The following is a 15,303-nucleotide window of genomic DNA, read 5'->3' on the forward strand; positions in this document are numbered from 1 at the left end:
GTCTTAGATGGCTTTTCTTGGCTCTACCTCTTGTATTACACTCTTATTGCAGGTTATTTTCAAGGAACTGTCAGTCTGTAGACAGTTTTTAGAGGGCCTGCCAAAGGGCAGGGATTGTTGTTTTACATGTTTTGTACATGATGGTAGCAAAAGATGCAGCTACATTAAGGTTGTTGAAAAGAGGATTGCCCTGGATTGGGTGGATCCTACTTGCAAACAACAAATGCCATCCTAAGGACTTTCTGAAACAAATGCAACAGAGGGAGGTTTGTCAGACACAGGAGGCGGAATTCTGGTGGCCACCACAGGTACAGATGGATAAGTCAATGAAGGCCAGTAGCCACCAGAAGCTGAAGAGTCAGAATAGATGCAGCCCCAACAGCCTAGTTTCAAACTTCTGTTCTCCAGAACTGTGAGAGAATAAATTTCTGTTTTAATCTGTCCACTTAGTGCTAATTTATCACAGTAGCCCTCAGAAATGAGTACAGTGATTGACAGTGGTGCATCTGTTTTTCTCTGGATTATATTGTTTCTGTGTATTCTGGAGATTGACAGATTTTGTGTAGAAATTACTCCTACTTGGTTGAAACAGTGTTTGCTTCTTTTTTTCTCAGCAGTGAGATGAAGAGGTCTTAGCCTAAGTAAAATGCCACCACCACAGGTACAAGGAAACCTGTGGATTAAGTTTAAAGGGACTTATTTAGCTAAGCATATCCAAAAAAAAGTCCAATTTTCACCCATTTTACCTTATACTGTTAATCTAAAGGCAACTGACAACATAATCCCCCCCGATTTTAAGATCCAACTTCAGATTCTAAAGACGTGCTGACACGTTTTTGAAAAGACCACAAACTCTCTAGGTTTGCTGATTAGAACTTCTGCATCCATTTCTCACTTTGTCCTTTAAAATTTTCAGTTTTCATCTCATAAATTACACCCTTTCTGTGTGCTCAGGCAAGACAATATTTTTATTAAAATGCAAAGGTGATTGGCTCTCTCAGTACTCAGTTACAAGGTGCTCGGGGTGGGGGGGGGGATGATGGATTGGCTCAATTCAATGAGCTGTGCTTCTAGTATGACTTAGAAGTGTTTGAAGCATTACAGTATATAAATTACAGCCTAATTGCCCTTTAGGCTTTAGCAGCTCAAAATAGGCCAGGTTCCAGGTCTCCACACTTTGACTTTTCTTCTTCTTCTTTTCTTGCTCATTGACGTCTCTGCTGTATGTGTTGTCTTTAAAGCCTTATCTGTGATTTTCTACACCTCCCCTGATTCAGCCCTACCCTTTTCTGGCTGTACTCTTTGGCAGCCTTTCCCCGCTGTATTTACATAGACTCTCTTGCTCTTTACAATGTTTGGTTTGTGTAGTGACTTCAACACTGTCTTAGATCTGGATTCATACCAATGCTCTCGTGACTGGCGGTTGCCTCTGTAGGTTACGGCGTATGGTGGGTTGAACTGTGAACACCAATGGGTGAGTGGCAGCAGCTGGTTTTCATTTTGAGAAGAGAGCAAGAGAGAATTGGTCAACACAGATAAGGGGCAGTGGGGTGGGACTTGACCTCGAATTATTGGCATTCAGTGAAGTTACTCATTGGGTAGCACAAAGTAGTCTAATAAAGCCTGTGGGCACAGGGAGATGGTCTGGTTTACCCTGGCCAAGAAATTATTTTTTGAACCTCTTGGGAATTGGCTTTTATCCAAGTCTATGTGTACCTGGCCAGCTGGAAGGGAAGAGGAGCTCTCGGGTTACCTGCTATGGGAGAGCAGGGCAGGAGAGAACTTTGAGGAATTCCTGGCCTGGTCTGCCTTTATCCAGCCCTCTTAATGGTGTGGTGAAAAGCAAAGACACAAAAGGTAGTGCAGTCCTAGGCTACACAGAAAAGAAAGGAGCCAGCATATCATTCAGTGAATGACAATGAAGCCAGGAGCTCCAGGAGGGATTTGAGTCCCGCAGACTGAAGAAAGCAGCATTGTGGGGTGAAGGTATTGAATTCTCCGTGACTTAAGTGAAATAAGACATATTTCTTAACTATGCTTTAGTTTCTGTGTATTTCTCTCAAAATATTTCTGGTTGGTAAGTCATAAAATGCCAGCACCCAGTCAGGTCTTTGTAAATCGTCTAGTTCATTCATTTCATTATACATATGAAGAAATTGAAGTCCTTGATATCTTTATCAGTAGAAGATTCAAGATTAAAAATGTGGGCGTCTTGAGTTCTGTTGCGCTATTGCCCTTCTTCACTGTAGAAGGCTACTGGATTCCAAAGATGAGGCAGCCTTCCATATTGTTCTCAGGTTCCTGCCTTTGTTTCTGCTCCTTCCTCACTATCTATATTCCATTTACGCTAGGATGAAATAAAACCAATAATTTGGATTTTTAAATTGCACACTCTTAGCACCGTAAGTAACTTTTTTGAAGGTTATTTCTTTACTACGAGAGGTTACCCAACCTATGGCATATAGAGAATTACTAAAGTAGGAAATCCTAAACATCTATCTGTTCATCACTTGACAAGTTATCTTGGTATCATCATTTGAGTACTTAAACTCCTGCAAATTCATATTTCAAAGGAATTCTTCTAGAATTTTTCTTACCATTGAATGCATGAATTTATTACTTATGTGTGGATACTTCACTGAGTGAAAACATGCATTATCTCATGCACTCTTTCATGTAACATTCTGAGCGCTTTATTACTCCTATTTTGCAAATGAGGAGATTGAAATTTGGATTAAACTGCCCAGAGCTCACAGCATTTCTGCAATGTAATTGGTGTTATTTTTCATCTAAATCAGGCATGGTGAGCATCTGGCCTGTGAAATAATTTGGTCTGGCTCTGTCAAAGCAACCACAAGTGGGACCTGAAGTTCAATAAGTTTATTGCAGGCTAACTTTTAAGTGACTTTGTATGGCCTGTGAATATAAACATCCAAATAGTCCTTGCCAGTTAAAAGGTTCCCCAATCCTAAACTAGAGGATTATAATAACTTACCTAGTTTCCCTGTCTTTAGAAATTCTCCCTAAATCTAGGAAAGATACGCAAAATATTTGAGCATGATGAGTAAGAATGAATGCTTTTAATAAGCAATCCATATGGCCAAATCAACGTGTATTAAAAAAAAAGAAATCCTGCCTGCCTGAATCTATCCTAAGCGAAGTTGTGATATACTGAGTTCCTCTAGAATGTCAGCTTCTTACTGATGGTAGGAGAGGGCGCACATTTCTTGTACTGGCCTTTGGTAAAGTCTGTCTGATCTGATCTCATTGTCCTCTTTCTTACCTAATGTATGACTGCTACTCATCATTCAGTTTATGCTCCAAAAGCCCTTGACTCAATCCTCAAATACTGTTATTCTGCTCTCTTCCTTGTGTGTTTACATTTTCTCTGTAAATGTTCTGCATTGCATTTCTCTTAACTGCAATCATATATATATATAAAATCGCTTTAGACCCAGTTTATATAGTGGTTATGTTCCGTAGGTCAACTTTCTTATAATAGTTGAAAGTAATTTTTTAATATCTTCTTATTGGTACAGAATTTATATATATATATATTGTATTTATTTTAGGCACCTAACACATTTTACAAATAGTATTTACAGACATTTCTTATCTACCCTGATTTTAAATTTTTGTGAGTTCAATGAACTCTTTGTAATTCATTTTTATTTCTCATTTAGTGCCTGACATCGGATATGTAGTATTTATGAAACTGAACTAAGTCTGTGAGAGTTCTTCTAAAAGTTTGTGGGAAATGCTTTATGAATAAAACTAGATGGCTCAGCACAATGACTCAGTTGGCTAAACCTCTCCACCTTGCAAACTCCGGGATCCCAGATGGGTGCTGGTTCACGTCCTAGCTGCTTCAGTTATCATCCAGCTCCCTGCTGTGGCCTGGGAAAGCAGTGGAGGATGGCCCAAAGCCTCAGGATCCTGCACCCATGTGGGAGACCTGGAATAAGCTCCGGTATCCTAGTTCTGGATCAGCCCAGCTCTGGCCATTGTGGATGGGAGATCTTTCTCCTTTTCTCTGTAAATCTGATCTGCTTTTCCAGCAAAAATAAATGGATCTTAAAACAAAACAAAACAAACAAAACTGGGGCCCAGTGCCATGGCCTAGAGGCTAAAGTCCTTGCCTTGTAAGCACCAGGATCTCTTATGGGTGCCTGTCTAATCCTGGCAGACCCACTTCCCATCCAGCTCCCTGCTTGTGGCCTGGGAAAGCTGTTGAGGATGGCTCAAAGTCTTGGGACCCTACACCCGTGTGGGAGACCTGGAGGAAGTTCCTGGCTTCTGGCTTCTGACTTTGGATCAGCTGAGTTCCAGCCGTTGCGATCACTTGAGAAGTGAACCATTGGATGGAAGATCCAGCAGATGGAAAATCTTTCTCTGTCTCTCCTTCTCTCTGAAAATCTGCCTTTCCAATAAAAATAAATAAATCTTTTAAAAAAATGAGGAATTTAGAGACAACTTCAGGCCAAAATTCAGATCCTTTTGATTATGAGGCAGTATCTCTTTCACCACCCTGAGTTGTCACCATCAGGCCTTTCCAGACAAGACCAGGAACACATCTTCCAACCGTAGTCACACGTTAACTTGTCAACAGAGTTAGACAGAAGTCCCAAACTGGAAGATTCTTAGATCAGTTTGGATCTAGGTTAACATATACTAGTAGGTTATTTATTCTCTCTCCTGTCCCCTCCCTTCCCTCTTTCCTCTCCTTTTCCCACTCTCAAATATTGAGTTAATCAATAGTTTTTCATTTTGTTGAAATGACTAGGGACTACCTGGTAAGCATAATATTCTACTTCTTCAGGTAAGAGTAATATTCTGCTATTACCGGGGGTGAATTTTCTCACTCAGATAGAAAGCCACCATTGTTTATGGTGGTGGCTGATAATGGTTCTTAGTAATTTTCTGATTTTATGTGTAGTTTTTTCTTAAGTCTTTGCAAACACACATTTAACCAAGTCCCCAGGCAGCTTGTACGCTGAATGCTTTGAGCTATCGAGTTTGCTTTTCTTTCCCATGCGTGGTATTCTCCTCCCCTGCTTGTCCTTCCCCCCTTCCACTGCAACAGAGACGAACTCTTACCTGGATGAAGTCTAAGACTTGCTGGTGTTTCTGTTTGGCAGTGGCGACCTCACTGTCTGAGATCGCCTCCCTTAGGGACTGCTGGGTATTCAGAGAATCCAGTTCCACAACAGCAGAAAGGCGGCAATACAGACCAATAAATTTCTCCCTGTAGCTGCAAAAATGAACTGGAAAATTGACAAGCAAAATAAAACATGTTAAGATCTGATATCAAAATGGAGAAATTCATACCTCAGAGAAAATCAGTTGAATGAAAACATGATTTATTAATCCTATCACTGGAATATATTAAGCTATAAATAAATTATAAAAGTGTTCTTAAGGGGCCAGTTGTCTGGCGTGAGTCAGACAGTATTCCTTTTAAGGTTTAGCAGCTCCTAGTAGCAATAGGGGAATTGGGGTTGGCTCAAGCTGCAGTGTATGGACTTCTGCCTGAAATGGGGGCTTTTTCCTCCCACATAGAGTTGTGTACCACATAGTGACATTTTGGTCAATGACAGCTACATATACAAAGCGTCAATCATCAGAGTATATTGCCTGGTGACTTTGTAGCGGTCCTAGTCTGTGGTACAATGTGCTATGGTACAAGGATGCAGTTGCCCAAGGGTGCGTTTCTCCTAGCTTGTTTCTGTTGTTACATGATGTATTTTGTATATACTCATAAGTGAGTGTAAGTCTGAGTAAATAAGCTTATCACTTTAAGTAAACACAGAGCCCAGTGAAATTTGAAACCTAGTTTTGATTTTCATGTCTGATTTCCAGCATGTATCTTGCTTGTTCCTTTCCAGTCTAGAACTGCTAATATAAATAAGACATGGTTTTCTTAGGGTGTCCTTAAAGACCTGTATGATGGGCTTTGATCTTCCTGTCTTTCCTCTTCTGAGCTGCGAGCAGTAGCCTGAAAAAGGATATTTTCGTCTTGAGCGGACCTGGCCTCCCCCATCTCAAAAGACAATGTTGCAGAAGTAGCAGCAAAGAGTCTGATTTCCTCTCCATCTTTTGCCCTTTCCTGGAAGGGACAGGGCAGTTTAAGACTGGATCTGCTGCTGCAAGCAGTCTGGGAGCATTCAGATGTCTGCACTCCTCTGATCTATATCATGGACCATAGTAACTTCAGATGCTAGTGGGATGAAGAGAACATCCCAACTCAGACTAGTGTGTATCACTCTTTTCCAGGACATCATTGAACTTGTAGGCTCCCTTTCCAGGAGCCTCAGTTACAGCGTGTACCTCTGACCGGTCGCAGTTCATGTTCCATGCTTTGGGAATAGGGTTTTTGACAACTCAGCAACTCTGATGGAACACTTTCACTTTCGATTCTTGGGTGCCCTCACCTAAAGATTGCTGTTGCATCTCTTAGTGTTGCTTCCTGAGGCTCAGAGTGGTTGTTTTCTGGGGGTGGGGTTAAAATCACATTCCTTCAAAGTGGGGCATCTGGTCCTCTACACTTTTGTGTGGCAGCCCCATTTCTCTGTGCAGTCAGAGGTTTTTGGTGTATCCTACAGTTCTCGTCTCACTACCGCCTGCTCTCTTGCTTGATTTTCCTCTTGGAATAAATCTTGTGTGAGTGTGAGGGTAGCTTGGCTCTGTCTTTGCTCACATGGGCATGGCAAACAAGACTGTGGTGAGGACTTAAGTGGCTCATCATTCCTCCAGCTGTGCCTCGTTTCAAAGGCGTAATCCTCACTGCCAGTAGTCCCAGTGCCTGGGCTGATTTTCACTCTACTGTTAGATTCTTGCTGCCCATTTTCTCTGCTGGGTTTATCACTCCCCTGCCCGACACATGGAAGAGCTGAAGTTATATATCTTCATCAAGTGACAAACCATGGAGCTCTTCCCAAAGGATATAATCTCATGTCATTTCCTCATCTAACAGTCTCTACGGAGCTTCCTCTTGACTTAAAATACAAACATTATCTATCCATATGGAAATCTTCTAGTAATTGAGGATTTGAATATATCTCTAATTCTTGATCATCTGATCATTCTCGACTCTACACTTCGGTCAGCTGAACTTAGTATAGGTCCTTTGCCATGTGATGCTTTTAAACATTCTCTTTCCTGTACCTCAGGCTTCTTTATTAATATTTGGGGGTCAACTTCTGATACTTTCTCTGTTATACCTTAATGTCAACTTCCAAAGGGTCAGCAGCAATATCTTCTCCTTAGTGAAGTCTTTACTGGTAACACCTCCCTTCTGGAAAGATCTGGTTTCCTCTTTTGGGTTTGCTAATGTGTTAGGATGCTTATGTTGCCCCACTGAAATTGTGTGCTTGACTGTCATGAAGTTGGAGTGTAGCTTCCTTGAAGGCAGGAACTATATCTCCAACGAATTTGTTTCCTCAAGATCTGGAACATTGTAGCTTCTCAACTAACTTTACTGTTGGACTGAATGAGTAAGTGGGTAAATGCAAGAACTGATGGGAAGAGAGCAGACCCTTGCCTCTCCGTCTGTTCTCGCATCTCATTGCCTGATGGAGTTGTGAAAGGTGCATTTCAGGTCTTTAGTATTTATGGGCATCTGTGGCTTGCTGATGTATCTTTAAGCTTTTCAACGAGGGGATTATAACCCTGTTAGTATTGGACAGATGTCCCCTCTTGACTGTGCAGAGGAGAGAGGCATCTCAAATCCCGTTTTTCCAAACCAAGTTGGAGAAAAATCAGCTCCTCCTCCCCTCTTTAACACATGACTAGGAAGATATGGAGAGACACTGAGTAATTTCTTTAAAAGAGACACTATTGGTCCCATCTGAACTGTGAAAAGTCAGAGAGTTCACAGCTTTCTCTTGTTATGTCTGCGGTGGTGAGAACCTTGGATCAGTGGGTGGTCTCTCAGTGCCTGCACTGTCTGTGCCATGCACCACAAGCAAGTTATGAGAAGGTTTCTACTCTAACGCTTCAGTTTCCCGCTCTGGTGGTTTTCATCCAGAGCCTTTAATGTCACTTTAACAAATGTTACTTTAACATAGTCTTTTGTGGTTTAGCAATGATACATTTGGTAGCCATGGCCAAGGAGTAGAAGATGGACTGGAAGCTTCTAATTTTTTTTTTATAATGTGAATCACATGCATTTTATAGACAAAATGGCATAAAGATACAATATTATCTGGGCCACATGACTTGCTAGTAGTTCACAAGCTAAGGCTAATTTTCTATTTCTCCTTTTTAAAAATCTATTAGATCACAAAAGACTGACAGACATATGGTTGGCATTAACACTTGGTAAAGAGGAAAATACATAGGCTTAGACTTCAGACAGGCCTGGGTTTGAATCATAGTACTGCCACTTCCTACTTGTGTGAGGGTAGCTGGGTAACCTCTAGCAGCTGGGTAATACCATGTATGTAAAGTGACTAGCACAACAGAAGGCACATACCACCCACTCACTCTCACTCCTGTACACCTTTCCCTCACCCCCAAATGATCTGTTCAGTGTTGGAAATACTAGGACAGAATTAGGAATGGAATATTACTCAGAAGGATCTCCAGCTCACTAAAATTCTAATCTGCTTCAAGCCCCAGGCTTCCTTCCAATGGCTGTGAGATAACCTCCTAGGGCAAGTTGAGTGTGATGACTCTTTGCCAAGCTATCCAAAGGAACCTGGGCACAAGGGGCCACTCTGAAGAGTCTTGGTAGTGGACAATCTGGTGGTTGAAATCCAGACATGGCATCCTAAATCATAAAAATTAGGCATTAGGAATGAAGTCTGAGGCCATGCCATTTCTTGCAAGCCTGTGGCCTGGATTCCATTAGGCTCACTGCCTGGATATCCCGCAGGCACCTCAAGACTCATCATTTGTCAAACAGAACTCATCATCTCACCCTTCCCCCAAACCTTTTCCTCCCTCCTGTTTCTGTGTTGGTGGATGGCAGTAGTAGCCCTTTCAGCACCCTGTGCAGACTCTCTGGCTCCTCTATCTTGTTCTTCAACCACATCAAATCAATCACAAAATCTCGTTGATTTTTAACCCCTGAATTCCTGTTGTGTCTGAGTTTCTCCTCTACAACCACACTGTGGTTACCTTGTTTTTGTTCTCACTGCTCATATGGAATAGTGAGATAGTTTCCCAACAGTCAACCCCCACCTTTTTCTTCTGTCCTGCAGTGTGTCCTTCCAGAGCTGCTAAAATCCCCAAGACCATCTCCTCTTCTTGCAATCTTACTATGGCTCCGTACTGCCTACACAGGAAAGCGTGCTAGCCTTCCCAAGATGACACATATAAAAACTCTTCATGATTATGACATTTTCAACTTTTGGCTTAGCCTTATTCCAGTCTCTCAGTTGCCTTAAGCTTAGGGCATCCTAAAGGGCTTCTAAGAATGCACTTGCTTAGGCTACATTTTTCTGTTTTCTGTCTAGCCTTTCTTCCTCCTCTTTGAATACCTGCTTATCCTTCAAGATCAGGTGCAGGTATACTCTGAAAGGATCAGGTGTCTTCTCTTAAGTTCAGTCCCCTCCCTCTCTGGCAGTACTGAGTGCATTAGGACTACTGGTATAGACTCTGTCCCCTATTCCATTCTGATTCTTTGGAGGGCAGATTGATTGTATGTCCTAACCTCAGCACAGCACCCGGAAGACGGTGAATGCTTGATAGATGTTAAATGAAGAATGTGGCCAAGAACAGATGTATGATATATATACCAAGCCTCAAACTATTTATTTTCAAACTCTTCAGTGTTTTGGGGTCTGTGTGGCATAATTAAGACTTACAGAGCCAAAGCAATCATTAAAAATCAGCTTTCCTCAACATCAGCTCACTGTCAATGGTGTGACTGGCCACTGAGTCTGGGCAGCGTGACTTCAGTGCAGGCTAGGCAAATCCTCAGGAAGCTATGCCACGAAATGGTTTTTAACAACTCATGATGCTGATTTTCCTTTGTTCCTGAGAACTGTGTAAACAGTGATATGTACAGGTGCCTTGCCACCTTGCTTAGCAGTCCTATCCAGAGGATAGGGGTGTCAGCCCTTAGGCTGTGGGGAGGGATATTGGTCTCTAGTGAAGTTGTACCACTTCACTTTGGTTCTTCCTGCCTAGCCAGACCTCACACAATCCTTCTATTGAACATATACTGTCTCTTGACCCCACAAGAAATCTGAATCAGGAATACCCTATGGCTTTGCCCCAGTCTCTTCTGTAGGACTCAGAGATAAGCTCTTTTATCACTTTGTCCTTGCTCGGTCTGTTTAGTGCTGGAACAGGCACGGATGCAGGTTTCCATAGCTGGTCAGCAAGTTATTTATGATTCACTTAGTCTGCTGGCAGGAGTGTGGTCAGTGTGCCAAATCTCAGGTCCTTTCATGGAGACAGGGATGACTTACATAAGTCAAGCTGAAATATAGTATAACCCTTTATTCTATTATAATTTACATATTCCTGTAACTCTCACCTTTTCAAGTTTCATTAGAATTCCCAATGTTGTTATTAAAACATTCTGAGTTCTAACTGAATTTCCAAAAACATTCCCTCCTTTCTCAGACCTGTTTAGTGTATCATTTGGTCTTTTACTATGGAACTGCCCATGGACATTAGAAATCTTTCAAAAAATGATATGTTAGCATTTTTCTAAGAGGGGCTAAAAGTTCAATCTAGCAGACTCGTAGATGAAAAATTATTGAATGATTAGTGGGCTAAGGCACTAGTGAAGGAAGTAGCTATGACAGTGTGCCTCTTGGAAGGCTCTGATTGCTTGGCTCTGATTGGTAAGGCAGAGTTGTCATAATTCTCATTGAGAGCCAACAGTCTTTTTCAGATTATTGCCCATGGTATTGAAATGCAGCAAATGCTGAACCAGAGTATGTTATTTTCTTGATACTGGAAACATTTTTCTCTTGTCCCTAAAAAAATGGCTGATGGGTTTGTGCATGCAATGGGACCAACCCTAGCCGGGTCTTTTCTAAAGACATACGTTGTCTTCAATAATCAGTTGTGCCATCAGTGAGATGGCAGAAAGGGAGTGCCAGGGGTAGCTAAGACATTATCTATTATTGAAGGAAAGAACATCTTAAAGTCACAAACTGCTGTCACCCAGCTTTGATCTGTTTTTTTTTTTAATAGGTGAGGGATAATATCTAATGATTTATATAGCTTTTTACAATAGGTAAAAACAGGCTAAAGAGGTACAGTCTGGATTATACCATTATACTATTAACCACATCTCCTAAACCACTAAAGTTTCTAAAATGGATTCATCACTGTGTCCTAGGTAGTGCTATTTAAAGTGTGGCCTGTGGATTGGTGGTATCAGAATCGCCTGGGAGTTTTCTAGAAATGTTCCTTTTCCGGCCTTTCCTCAAGCACACTCGGCAGTCTCCAGGGTTGGTTTCAGGAACCTCTGTTTTAACAAGCTGATTCTTAGACACGTTAGTCCCAGAAGTACGAATGAAAGGCACCGTATCCGAGAGTTTGTGTGCTCTGTGTGTGTGTGTATGTGCATTATTTCTGTTTTTTAGTAGGTGTCATGCTAAATGTTTTCAGTCCTGGTCAGATGAATTTTAAAGTGCTGGGTTAAATCAAGCTAAGTCTTTTAGTTTGTTTTTGTTAGGGTGGAGAGTATTACTGGATTTCTCAGAGCTTTTAATCTGTCCCTTTACTGGTCAGAATCCTGCACTGGATTGCCAACATGCTTAAAGTAAAATCTAAAGTTCCTATCATGACTTACAAAACCTTATGAGCTCATCTCCCACCTACCTTGCTTTTGGTCATCACACTCTAGCTACACTGATCCATTAGCCAGAAGCAGACTGTGATTCTAAGGCTTTTGCACTGGTCGATTCCTTTGCCTGGGTAGCACAGATCTCTGTTCAATTGCATCCTGTCTGGAGGGCCTCTCCCACATCATCCTACATACACTGCAGTTCTTGTCTCTTGCCTCTAGTCCCTTTCCCTGATTCATTGCTTTGACGTTGACAGTGTGATTGCTGATTGGGTTATTGTCTGTCTCCCCTACTAGAATGTAATTTAGTTCCTTGCTGATTCTTCAGTTCCTGGAATAGCACCTGGCATCTAGGCTGCTTGGTAATATTTATTGAAGAATGGATGAACAAATGATCCTAGAAGGGCAATGGCTGCTAACAGACTCCACTAGACTGTGAAGTGGAGGGTAACAACAGTGAGGCTAGCCATGGCTAACCAAGAGGCATGTTTGAGCCTTGTGGAAATCAGGATAGAAAGGGACCCTGGCCTGGCCTGGCACAGGGTTTAAGTTAGGGGTTGTGTCCTGTTTTGGTTGATGCCAAATCACTGATTATTCCCGCCAAGGCCATTGAAGCCTGATGAAATGAATTTCATATATTTTTGTTATAATCACAGAGAATGGAATCCTGGTTAGCTCTCCAATAAAGTGGTTTTCCCTGGTGCCTCTCCCTGTCAGTTATCTATACCATGGAATTCATCTGTTTTTGTAACTTCAACAGTTGTTAATAAAACTTTTATATTTTTGTGTTTAGTAGCCAGTTTTTCCTGCATTTCTACTGCCAATGGGACATGGCCATTTAGATATACACTCAGTATCTTCAGGCTAAACCTACTGAAAGCTCACAGCATCTCTTTTCCAAGTTATTTTCCCCTGTATTTTCATTACTTATAAGGGAACCGTATGTGCCCTGTGACACAGACTACAAACATCTTCTTAGGGCTCCTTCTCATTTAAATAGTTTCTTACTCCTGCTGATCGCTCCCAGTGTTTCCTCTGTCTATATCTGTTGCTTTGTCTTTTCCCATTCTTTTTTGGCTCCTAACCTGGCATTGGATTGTCATACTCATAGTACTCAATGTTTTTAGCTCTTATTTTTAATTCATCTGACATACGTTCCTCAGCCTAACTCCTTGGATCGAGCCTGTGTGACTCCACTTGGTTCTGCAATGTGCCCCACCATTTTTTCATCTTTCTGACTTAGCCAAACTGTACCACTTCTTTTCCTGAGTCTTTCTGATTTCCTGTTACATTTGATCATTCTACTCCCCAACAAAGAAGTTTTTTTTTTTATGTTTATTAACATCCTGTCCTTTAATACAACATCAAATATTGTCTCCTATGTGCAGGCTTTCTGATCGGTTCACTGTGGAAATGTGTTTTCTTATTTTTCCTCACTGTCAGTTAATATTTATGACTGAATTCACATTCCATCTCATTTTATAAAAATTTACATTTTTATCTCCTCTCCCTGTACTGAGAGTCCCCGGAGGGGCAGAGGCTTTGTCTTAATCTTCTCTAGATCTCCAAAGAGGACACCCAATGGGTGGTTATTAAGTTCAGTTGAAAACTTTGCCTCAGTACCAATAATCGTAATAACAGCAGTGCATTCTTGGCTGAAGAACTCATTTAGTAGTTGCATTCATTCTTGGGAGTGTGAAACGTGGTGGTGTTAACCTTACTGCACCTTTTCCATGTGATATGATTAAGTGATTGCCAGTGTCACACAATAGGGGCCCCAGGATTTCCAAGTCCCAGTCCACATATCTGATCAAAGCTTCTTCTAAGGACAAGCCCTCATCTCTGAAAACAACAATCAAACAAATAAAAAGCATTGCTGTTCATCAGCTTTGGGCATGAGGCTTACACGTTGATCCTTGAGCGATAAATTAAGTAGATGCCTCTGTCTCAAAATGAGATACCAGGTAGTTGCCTCATCTGCTTCTAAATCTTGTAGCAGGTAGCAATCCAAAGAGGGTCTGCTACCATCCACCCACCCACTTATTCAGTACTAAATTTCCTACAGGCCATACAGTTCAGTGGAATGAAGGGAGCACTTGCTAATTGCCTCTCACTGGCCTGCTGCAGGATGAAGCTGGGAAGGAAGACAAAGCCTCACTATTCCCATTCTCAGTGGGCAGCAGGGGTCTCGCAAAACCAGAAAGATGGTGCCCAGGCCATTTATTTCTGAAAGTCAGGACAAGGTGATCTTCTATTCAGAATCTCACAGGCTAATCACAATTTTGTGTCCTAGGAGGGAAGAGCCTGTCCATTTCTCAAAGTCTCTGCCAGAAATTTAGAGTCTTGCTTAATAAATCACATCTGAAAGTTAGACTTTTTACCCTGCTCCACAGTGATGCACATTCTACTTGTTAATTTAATGATTTTTTTCTCCCGGTTAGAGGTGAGGATGAAAGAGAATGATACAAGAGAAAGAGAAAGGCAGGCAGTGCTTTTCATGAAAACATCAGTTCTTGGCTTAAGAAACCAAAGTGGAGGTGAGGAGTCTAGCCTGAGAACTAAACTTTCTGTTTAGAATTCCTTTCTCTCCATTGGGCCTTAGCTAGGTTTCTCTAATTATTGCTTCGGCACATAGTCTCGGAGCTTTGCTTTTTCTCAGACTCGTACACAGTTCTAGGAAGGGTTGTTGCCAAAGCCATCATGTGATTTATTGACCCTCCACTGGGACAAGGGGGAACAGATATAACTTTGTGATTTTATTATAAGGAGGCTGGGTTAATATTTCTAGGTGAAACAAGCTACTATACCAAGTTCAAACATCTGAAGAGGGAGGTTAAGAAACCCTGAGTGTGGGGTGTAAGGATTATTCTGTCCTGGGGCTGTACAGACGTCGTCTGAGGCAGGGAGCAGGAGAAGAAAGGACACATTGTGACCCATTTCCAACACCTCCTGTGTGTAGAGGCGGAAGTTCCTTGCCTGCAGAGGGACACGCGCGGAGGAAAAATAGGAGAGTTACAACATGGTACTTACATAAACAACACCAAACTGGCATAAAACATCTAACAAAATTACACGACTTCAAGCTTGGAATTTTTATACAACATAAATATTAGGGTTCAGCCCATTTAATAATGCTATATAAAATCAAGATTTAAGGCAGTCATGTTCCACATAAACTCTGAAAACAACATTTATGCTTCTTATAAAGGCAGAAAATGATTGCATTCTGTGGACTTTTTTTTTTCAAAATGATGAATATAATTACACGAAGCAACAAAAATGGATTGAATTAAAAATGCACTAGTTTCAATTTAAGTTGGTTAAGGGGGAAAAATGTAGTTTCTGGCCAAGGACTGAGAAAATTTTACAAGTATCAAAAAAAAAAAAGTTGTATGTACTGTTAGGCAGTTAGGCAGCTTTCTCCCAACATGTATGTCTAGCCCAAGAGTCACCAATGAAATATGAGCCGCTTCAAGCCTGCTAAGCCTAAGAAGCCCTTTAATAGTATCTACTGTCACAGCAGAGTTTTTTTTTTTTCCCTTCTTATGAGC

The 15,303-nt window shown here is 41.4% G+C and overlaps 1 protein-coding gene across 1 annotated transcript in view; it reads right to left on the reverse strand.

The window, feature by feature from the left end:
* Positions 1-15,303, reverse strand: part of ANKFN1 (ankyrin repeat and fibronectin type III domain containing 1) — a 140,040-nt gene that overhangs the window by 16,749 nt on the left and 107,988 nt on the right. The window contains exons 15-16 of the mRNA XM_041001153.1: positions 14,560-14,728; positions 5,098-5,264 (exon numbers count right to left, since the gene is read on the reverse strand). Of these exons, the coding sequence (XP_040857087.1) occupies positions 5,098-5,264; positions 14,560-14,728 (336 nt within the window). The remainder of the gene's footprint in view (positions 1-5,097; positions 5,265-14,559; positions 14,729-15,303) is intronic.

The sequence above is a fragment of the Ochotona curzoniae genome, unplaced genomic scaffold (assembly GCF_017591425.1).
Source record: "Ochotona curzoniae isolate NIBS_2020 unplaced genomic scaffold, NIBS_Ocur_1.0 scaffold_2453, whole genome shotgun sequence".
In the NCBI taxonomy this organism is placed as follows: Eukaryota; Metazoa; Chordata; class Mammalia; order Lagomorpha; family Ochotonidae; genus Ochotona; species Ochotona curzoniae.